This window comes from Amphiprion ocellaris, chromosome 6, assembly GCF_022539595.1.
Source record: "Amphiprion ocellaris isolate individual 3 ecotype Okinawa chromosome 6, ASM2253959v1, whole genome shotgun sequence".
Classification (NCBI taxonomy): Eukaryota; Metazoa; Chordata; class Actinopteri; family Pomacentridae; genus Amphiprion; species Amphiprion ocellaris.
This window is the reverse complement of record NC_072771.1, coordinates 1,124,907-1,135,085: the sequence shown is the minus strand read 5'-3', so window position 1 is coordinate 1,135,085 and position 10,179 is coordinate 1,124,907. Positions and strand designations below refer to the sequence as shown.

The 10,179-nt window shown below is 38.5% G+C and overlaps 1 protein-coding gene across 3 annotated transcripts in view; it reads left to right on the top strand.

The window, feature by feature from the left end:
- The window catches only part of LOC111579962 (chromaffin granule amine transporter), a 32,448-nt gene that overhangs the window by 5,546 nt on the left and 16,723 nt on the right, over positions 1-10,179 (top strand). Inside the window, exons 1-4 of one of the 3 annotated variants that reach the window (XM_055011801.1) lie at positions 232-371; positions 3,054-3,172; positions 3,590-3,650; positions 8,166-8,264. In XM_055011801.1, the coding sequence (XP_054867776.1) occupies positions 8,168-8,264 (97 nt within the window). In that variant the 5' untranslated portion in view covers positions 232-371; positions 3,054-3,172; positions 3,590-3,650; positions 8,166-8,167. Of the gene's footprint in view, positions 1-231; positions 372-3,027; positions 3,173-3,589; positions 3,651-8,165; positions 8,265-10,179 lie in introns of those variants that run through there. The other 2 variants (XM_055011802.1, XM_055011803.1) reach the window with 2 other exon arrangements.

Below are 10,179 nucleotides of genomic sequence, written 5' to 3'. Positions count from 1 at the left end.
CTGCGGCTGCCGTCAGGTGTGTTTTATACCTGCCCTCCCCTCTGATCCGGCCTCTCTCAGCCGCCAGATCCTCAGAAGTCTTGAAGACGCGTTTGAAGCTCGACCGCATCAGTCGGCGGACTGAGCGCCGCCTTCGCTTCCTTCCTGGAAGCCCCGCGGCCTCAGGTGAAGGCGGGACGTTTGATACGTGACACCGCAGAGACCACAGAGAGATTAAAACACACCTGGAGACACGAGACAGGTAGAGCCATCTGAGGGGCTGCACGCTGGGAAGCCCTGCGGTTTCGCTTCATGTGGTCTGGAGGCCGCGATAAAGACTCATTAGAGCCGAGGCTGCGTCTGTCGGGCGGCGGATGTGCCAGTGTTTACAGGTGATTAAAGCCGATTACCACACAGAGAAGTGAATCAGAGATGGATGACGACACCGCGACAGGTTTACCGGTTAAATAACAGCTCTGAGATCCAACACAAGCGTTCTTCCAATAAACTGGAACTCCATTTCTGCCAGGAACAGAAAACTAAAGACAAGTTAGTCATGACGGCGGTTCCTCAGAGTTAAGAGATAGAAAGTGTGGAAGTGGAGGTGGGATTTTATGATTCGTTCTGCTGTTGGAGCTTCTTTGGTTTCCAGATTTAACCTGACGGTCTGGACGAGTCAAAGCAGAAACAATTCATTTAAAAACTGTTTCTGGTTCGGTTCAGGGTTACATGTTCATTATCTGGAACCAAAATCTAAGTTCTGTTAAATATTTTGGATGAGTTTTACTTTCATACCTGAGAATTTTTCTGCTTTCATCCACAGAAAACATTTTAACATGGAAGATGATTCAATACCTCCAGAAATAAAACAGCCATGAAATAATATGAGAAGAGTTTCCATCAGATCAGGATGTTTGTATGAATTTATACAGGAAGCCAAGAGGTTAATTTTCATCCCGGTCCAGATGTTGGTCACCCCAAAATCAAAACCTCTAAACTGCCAATTTAAATATATTTAGTGATCAGAGTTCTACCTTCATGCTGGGAATATTTCCAGAGTTCCAGGTCCTTCAAGTCCATGTGGTGGGTCCAGACTTATCACTTTTTAATGGACTTTTTCCAAACTTCATCAGTCCAGCAGATAGAACCATGACATTTAGGAGGAAAAACACATCTGAGTTCTGGGAAAAACTGACTCCAAATCAGTTTTACATCCATCCAGGTGTCTCAGTCTGAACACTGAATCTGGTTTCTGTTCCAAAATTTTTGTTGTCATTTATTTGTCTTCTTTTTGTCATTTTGTCTCTTTTTTTGTCTCACTTGTGTTGATTGTCTTATTTCTGTTGTTCTGTTTTGCTTTTTTTAATCTTTTTGTGTCTTCTTTTTGTCATTCTGTCTTATTTTGTGGTTTTGTGTCTTGTTTGTCTAATTTTGTGTCTCTCTTTTGGCTTATTTTGTGCCATTGGTCTTATTTTTTGTCATTTTGTGTTGATTTTTTGCTTTTGTGTCAGTTTTTTCAGATTTTTTGAATCGTTTTGGCATTTTGTATCTGATTTTTGTCATTTTTTTGTCTCACTCATGTAGTTTGTCTTATTTTGTCATCTCATTTTCCTTTTGTGTTTTGCAACATTTTGTCTCCTTTCTGTTGTTTTGAGCTTTGTTTGTGTTGTTTTGTCTCATTTTGGTGCAGAAACTGGATTCAGTGATCAGACTGAGACACCTGAATGGATTTAAACTGATCTGGTGTCAGTTTTTTTTTTTTTTTTTTTTTTTTACCAGAACTCAGATGTTCCTCCTCCTAAATGTCATGGTTCTATCTGCTGGACTGATGAAGTTCTGAGGCTCAGAAATGATGGAAAAAGTTCATTAAAAAGAGATAAATCTGGACCCACCTCTATGAACTTCAAGGACCTGGAATGTTCTAAGTGAGACTAAACTTAAAGACTGGAAGCAGGAAAGGAGAACGTCCCCTGGAGAAAGTTCTAGAGTAGACCTACTGACAGCTGGAGAAAGTTCTAGAGTAGACCTACCCACAACTGGAGAAAGTTCTAGAGTAGACCTACTGACAGCTGGAGAAAGTTCTAGAGTAGACCTACCAACAACTGGAGAAAGTTCTAGAGTAGACCTACCCACAACTGGAGAAAGTTCTAGAGTAGACCTACTGACAACTGGAGAAAGTTCTAGAGTAGACCTACCCACAACTGGAGAAAGTTCTAGAGTAGACCTACCAACAACTGGAGAAAGTTCTAGAGTAGACCTACCCACAACTGGAAAAAGTTCTAGAGTAGACCTACCCACAACTGGAGAAAGTTCTAGAGTAGACCTACCGCTAACTGGAGAAAGTTCTAGAGTAGACCAGATGTTCTGAGGAGAGCACGAACCTGTTTACCTGTTTTGTGGTAATTTTGGTACTTTTGGGGGTGATTTTGTGTGTTTTATGGTAATTTTGGCTATTTTTGTGATTGTTTTGCATGTTTCTCGTGCCAGTTTTGAGTTTTTGTCACAATTTCACCAGTTTTGTGGTAGTGTTGGTCCTTTTCGTGGTAAATTTGGTTGTTTTTGTGGTGATTTTTAATGTCTTCTGGCACATTTAAACGTTTCAAGGCAATTTTGGTTCTTTTTGGGGTAGTTTTGCAAGTTTTTTGAGCCAAATTTGAGTTTTTGTTGCAATTTCACCAGTTTTGTAGCGATTTTGGTACTTTTTCTGGTGATTTTGTGTGTTTTTGTGGGAATTTTGTCCATTTTTATGGTAATTTTCAAGCTTTTTTAGTTATATTAGTTGCAATTTTTACCTACTGACAACTCTATACTTGAGAACTTTCTCCAGGGGATGTTCTCCTCTATGGACTTCAAGGACCTGGAACTCTGAAAATATTCCCAGTTATGAAGGTAGAACTCTGATCATTGATAAAGTTACTGGAGATAGATATCAGATGAATCAGGGGAAAGTTTTATTTTTCATATTGGGTTAATGAAAACAACTCCTTTCCTCTAAAATCAGGACTTGATAAAACTTGATGATGAACATCTTTGTCTCTCATATTTCAGCGTCACTAAACTCTGGAATCCTTCAGACCCTCAGGTGCCTCCATGACTTTATCTTCATCCCTGACCTGAAACCAGCAGCTGGACTGAAGCAAAGATGTCTGAGATTTGATGGATGATTTGGAAAACGATGGGCTGAAGTCAGCAGGTACCTCGGTGGCTGTTATCTCCATCAAACACGACCTTTGACGAGTGTCTTCTTATTATTTGCATGTGTGCGGCTACATGTATGACGAACACACATGAAACAGTTCCGTGTAAACAGAGCTGCTGTGTGTGTAGATGTGTGTGTGTGATAAGGTCTGCAGCCTGCAGGGCTTCAATAAAAGGACAGCAGATGCTCACAATTACTGACACACACACGCACACGCACACGCACACGCACACGCACACGCACACACACACACAGGTCACACTGAGTGTCACTGGTCGGTGTGTAAATGTGTGTGTGTGTCTCCATATTGTCTGTTCGGGTCATTATCAGAATAAGAGAGAGGAATCGTCCTCCTCTCCTCTCCTCACCTCCTTCCTCTTCCCTCCTTCCTCTCATCTCTCCTCCCCTCAGGCCGGATATTTAGTTGGTCAGTCAGCAGCTGGAAGAAGAACGACGAGCATCAGCCGTCCAGGTAGGTCCCACCTGTCTGCTCCCGATACAGAAACCCTGTTTTAAACATAACAGTGAGTTCATGTGAGTTCATTTTCTGTCTTTTAAAATTGGCTTATGTCAGATTTTTACATTTTAAATAATAAAACTGTAAAATATAGTTTTGATTTAATGTATGTGAATTGTGTTGCAGTTGCATCCGGCTAGTGTCATTCAAATTTTCACTCAAATATAAATGTTTTTTTTCTCCAATTTTATTTACTTATAAGTTTGTTTGCTTCAGAATAGCTTGCATTTTCTTGCATTACAGTTCTCTTTATTTCATTAATTTATTGGAAATCATATTTACTATATTTAACTGAGTTTTATTTACAGTATTTTTTAAAAAAAATTTGTCTGAGGGTTTTGTTTCAACTTTTACTATTTCTACATTTAAGATGGATTCTCTGTCATGTTCCTGTTTCTTATTATTTTACTCATTTGCTGCATTTCTGTTTAGAATTATCCATCTATTGTTTTATTTTACAATTGTACATTCACTTAATAAGTTTGAGTTGACTAGATATTCAGATTTTTCAAATATATTTTGCTTTTATTGCTGTTTTCAGTTGTTTGTTTTGCTTTTGTTTATAATTTTTATGTTATATTATTTGCTTCTGCTCCAGTTGGTTTATATTCATTTTGATTTCTTTTTTTAATCAAGAAATGGCAGTATTAAACAAACAGCTCCACTAAAATTACATTTCAGGAATCTCATTACGTAACAAATGAGACATTTGAGAACTTCAGACAATCTCCAGGCTTCTTCAAGTTCAGCAGGTTCCTCTGTGGCGTCAAACAAAAGGTTCAGACGCAAAATTACATTTCAGATAATTTTCCATCAAACAGCCGAGAGAGAGAGGTGGGGGTGAAGCAAACGAGATGGGCAGAGATAAGAGAATAAAGGGAGGTGTGTGCATGTGAGATAACTCTGTTAGCCAGCGAGGAAAAAGCCTCTAAAACAATCAGCAGACAATCAGAAAACAGTCTGATGTTCACAATAACAACGGAAAATCTAGAAACCCTGACGACGTGCTGAAACTTTTTCGTTCCGTCGTTTTTTCTGCAAAAGTCTCTCCAAGACGCTCATTTTTATCCTGTCATCTGCACACAAGATAAATGTGTGAATAAAAAGAAAAGGTTAAAATGATTTTTAGATTGTTGTCTCATTTTAAATGATAAATTATTAAATGCTGAGTTAGCACCACCATCTGGTCAATGATAACTTGCTGATTATAATTCCTGAAACTGTAGGAAACAATTAAAACCGTCATTCTTTTTTCTTCTTCTGTCTGTGCAGAAGTTGTTCAGATGTATTACAGTCTTGTGTGTTCAGTACATATCTAGTTAGCCTAGCTTAGCATAAAGACTTAAAAAAAGGTGGAAACTTGTTGTATCCCATTTAGACTTAATGTTCTTGACTCAGAACTTACCTTGGTACCAGCTGACTTGTTGGTCTTTTTGTGGAGGACCTGTTGGTCTTCACTTTGTACCCGACTTGGGAGACTTGCTAGAGGCATTTTGGGACTTGACTCTATTGGTTTCACTCAGTTTTTGACATGATGGTAGTTAATAGGGTTTTGACTTTCCTTGTTAGTCTCAGCTTGCGGCACATGGGTCGTTACTTGGTATTTGACTTGGGGACCTGTTGGTCTTTACTTGTGAGACTTGTAGATCTTTCGCTTTTGGCTTCGAAGACCAGCGATTTTTGTTTGTTACCTGACTTGGGGGACTTCTTGGATTTAACTTAGGAGACTTGTTGGACTCTAGTTGATCATTGACTTGTTAGTCTTTACCTGGGGGACTTGTTAATCAATATGTAATACTTTATTTCTTGTTGGACTTGACATGAAACATTAATAGTCTTTACCTATAACTTGACTTGGGAGACAGAAATTTCTGGGGCTTGATTTGGGACTTCTTGTTTCTTACTTTTTAATTGATGTGGGACTTGGTGACCGTTACTTGAGAGTCAAACTGGGACTTGTTGACCTTTACGTGGGACTTGACACACTATAGGTTTGGACTTGATAGAAGTTCCTCGAGTTTTGACTTGTTAGTCTCAGCTTGTGGCTTGATTTGGGAGACGTGTTGGTTGTTAGTTGGGAGAATTGTTAGCCATTACTTCATACTTGATTTCTTGTTGGTCTTGACCTGGGACACGATAGTCTTTTCCTTTAACTTGATTTGAGACACAATTGTCTTTATTTTGGGCTTAATTTGTTACTTGTTGGTCTTCACTTGATGCTTGACTTGCAGGACTTGTTGGTCTTTACTTGGGACTCAATCCAGGATATGTTAGTCTTTTTTTGGGGAGATTTATTAATCTTTACTTGGGAACTTGTTGGCTGCACTTGATACTTGACTTTCGGGAACTTGCTAGTCATTACTTGGTACTTGATTTCTTGTTGGGTTGACCTATGACACAGTCTTTAGCATGACTTGAGACATGATGATCTTCATTTGGGGCTTGATTTGAGACTTGTTCTTTTCTTGCTGTTTGACTCTTTAGATAACACTAGATTAGATAATATTAAATGAATTTCACTAATGTCCCATTAGAGCTCACTGATGTGCTTCATTAGTTGTTGGACTCAGCAGAGTTCAGAGGAATCGATCCATAAATCAGTCTTTCCACTGTTAGATCCGTTCGCTGTAAGTTTGGATCAAACATTGGATTCGTTGTTGTAAAGGTAGAGTATCTGCGGTCTCTGGATCCTAACACAACAGATAGCAAACCTCCACGTAAAAGCAGAGAACACTGTGGTCTGCAGGCTCAGACTAATATGTCGAGTGTCTGATAATAACAGGCTGTTCTGTTGTTTTATTAAAGATCAGATGTGATATGAAGGAGCTCTCAGTCTCTGTACAGCTGCTCTCTGAATTCACTCTGTTATTGCACCACATGAATATTATGAAGCCAGAAAGTATCATACAGATGCAGAGACTGATTTTACCACAGAAATTATATGATTTGCTAGTTTATGCTTCTGCATTTGTTTATAAAGGTTCATCTTCACTTGGGACTCGTCTTGTATCTTGTCGGTCTTTACATGCTGACCTCGTAAATGAACCTAAAATGTTTGTAGCTCCTATATTTTCCATAAACGGACTTCATGCTCAAACAAGCGATGATTAGTGCTGAAGTTACAGTTGTGAAGACAAATTTCCATCCACCTGTAAAGACCATCATGACAGTCTTGAGTTTCTAATGACTCTAATAACTCACTCTTTTCTGCGATGGAATCATTGAAACACGTGAAGCTTTGGCACAAGAAACAATCACGAAATTTGTTATTTTCTTAAATTTATTAAAGGTTTTCTGGAAATATGACAAAATCTGCAAACAGAAATGTTAATATTTGGTTAAATTTGTCCATTTCCTTGTCAGTTCAGTTCTTCTGGTTTCAATCTTCTGGTTTATCTTCAACTCCTCAGGACACAATACCAACCATCAAGCATGGAGGTGACTCAAGTCTGAGTCAGAAAGGCAACACATTTAGTGGAAATGCACCAGAATTGGTTTGTTTCTTCATCATTCCACAGGTTCCTGATGGGTCTAAGTCAGGACTTTGGGGAGACCAGTGTAGAACCTTCATTCCAGCCTGATGGAACCATTTCTTTACCATGTCAATGTGTGTTTGGGCTCATTGTCTGGTTGAAACATCCAACTGTGTCCAAGATCAGCCTTCTGCTGATGGTTTTAGGTTTTCCTGAAGAATGTGGAGGTGATCCTCCTTCTTCATTATTCCATCTACTTTGTGTAAAGCTCCAGTTCCACAGAGCATGATACTGCCTCCACCATGCCTGATGGTAGGTTTGGTGTTCTTGGGGTTAAAGGCCTCATCTTCAGTTTTTGTTCCATCTGACCACAGAACTCTCCTCCAGAAGGCCTTTTCTTTGTCCATGTGATATCCTGAAACTACGCTGAAATGGCTCCAAGTGACTTTCTGACTGGTTCAAGTCAATGATTTTCTTTTTCAGGTCTTTGCTGAGCTCCTCAGACTTTCCCCCTGTAGTGTTTCAGTCTAATGAGTGGATCTGATGGTTATATTTAAATTGGATCAGAGGAGTCAGCAGCTGTATTCGACTGGAATCACTCAGGAGAAGATAAGAGGCCATGAAACTAAGAAAACTAGATCAACACAACTTTCTACATCAACAAAACTCACAGTTCAAGTTGCTTTATGAATATTTCTGACCCAGCAGATTTTGTCATATTTCCAGTAGACCCTTAATAAATCTATGAAAGAACCAAAATACAGGATTTCTTTTAGTAAAGAAGACTCATGTTTCAATTATTCCACCGTAGAAAATTCAGCCATGATAAACATGGTCTTTATATAGTGGATGTGAACTTTTGTTCACAACTCTACTTCAGAAAATGATTCTAAGTCAATGTGATATCCTCTGAAGATGTTTGTTGTTGTCTTGATGTTTGTGTAGACATTATATGACTGTTTGTGTAGACATTATTTGACTGTTTGTGTTTGTGTAGACATGGCGTGGCTCCATCAGAGTCGAGGTTCTCCCAGACTCGTCCTGGTTGTGGTTTGTGTTGCTCTGCTGCTCGACAACATGCTGCTTACTGTGGTCGGTGAGTAAACACACAATATACCAACAACACAACATACCAACAATACAATGTACCAACAACATAATATATATGTGTATGAACGGAGGAAGGAAAATGTCTGAATAATGCCAAAAAATCTCTTCAAGTGCAGCAATAAAAACTGTTCTAAAGTCTGTTAGTGTTTTTCTGAGGGGATGATCCGGTTCTAACAGGTTCTCATAATGAAAATCCCTGTTTTATTCTGTCTCTGTTTACATGTGCTCCTGTAATTCCCATTAAAAGTAGCTGAGTTGTGCTTCAGCAGCTCCTTTGTGGTGTAGCTGTAATAATCCGCTGTCTCTGGTTTATCGGGATGTTTGTCTTTATGAAACCCTAAAACCAGACAGATTCTCAGGCAGCTACAGCATTTGTTTCCCTGTGATTTTATGGATGTTTACTCATAATAGACATCAGAGATGCTTGTTTTCATTTTGCCAAATTCACACCACATAAAGCAGCTGAATTAGTTGTTGGTGGCTGCTGTTGGTAATCTCACCAACAACTATCACTGGATTAATGTGGCCCTGAAGGAACTTAGAACATCACTGATTCTCAGGCGGCTACAAGGAACGTTCTACTCCAGGATTCTCAAGATAAATTCAGAAATATTTGTTTACATTTTGTCAAATTTACATAATTTAAAGCAGCTGAATTATCTGTCAGCAGCTCCAGTTTGGAATAAAGTTGTGGATGTACAGATGAAAGTTTAAAAAAAAAACAGGTTCTCAGGCAACTTTGGAGCTACGAGAAATGTTTGTTTGCCCAGTGATTTATGGACGTTTACTGAAAATAGACATCACAGACGTTTGTTTCCATTTTGCCAAATTCTCTCCCTTTGAAGCAGCTGAATTATCTGTGAGCAGCTCCTGTTTGTGATGTTGTCATGGATGTACAGACAGCTATCGCTGGATTATTGTGGTGATGAAGAAAACTTGACAACAGACTGATTCTCAGGAAGCTTCTGCAGCCACAAGGAACGTTTGTTTTCCCACTGATTTATGGACGTTTATTCTCATTCGGCATCAGAGATATTTGTCTACATTTCGTCAAACTGGCATCAAGAAGTAGAAGAATTCTGTTTTTGACCTGCCATCACTTTCCTCATATGTCTTGTTTGGACTGAAGATCTTCAGTTTCGTGTCCTCCTCTGTGACATTAAACTGAAGATCATTGAACCAAACCAAACATTTAGTCACAGGTATCTGGAACTGAACGATATAGTATTTTACTTGATCATGATCAAAACGACGAAAGTCAGACAAAAAATAGGCAAAAAACAAGAGAAGTATTACTAAAACAATACACAAAACGACAAAAGCGAGACACAACATGACAAAACATGCGACAAACAACACGAAACAAAACAAAAAACGACAAAAAATTAGACAAAAAAATTACAAAGCGACAAAAAACTGGACAAATGTGAGACAAAAAATGACAAGCGAGAAACAAAACAGCAAAAAAAATAGACAAACAGCACAAGCGAGACAAGAAGAAAACTCAAAGCAACAAATGAGAAGCAAAAATGACAAAAACAGGAGACAAATGACAAAAGTCACAAAAGAAAAAGACAAAGCAACAAAAACAAGACAGAATATTACAAAAACAAGACACAAAACGACAAAAGCGGGACACAAAATAACAAAAAATGAGACAAACGACACAAAACAAAACTAAAAAGAGCCAAAAAATTAGACAAGAATTTTACAAAGAAGCAAAAAAATGAACAAATGATGAAAACGAGTAAAAAAATGACAAAAAATAGACAAATTACATAAATGAGACAGAAAACCACAAAACAACAAAAATGAGAAACAAAGCAACAAAAACTTGAGACAAACAACAAAAGTCAGACCAAAAAAGGCAAAAAACAACAAAAGTTTTTTTTGGAACAATT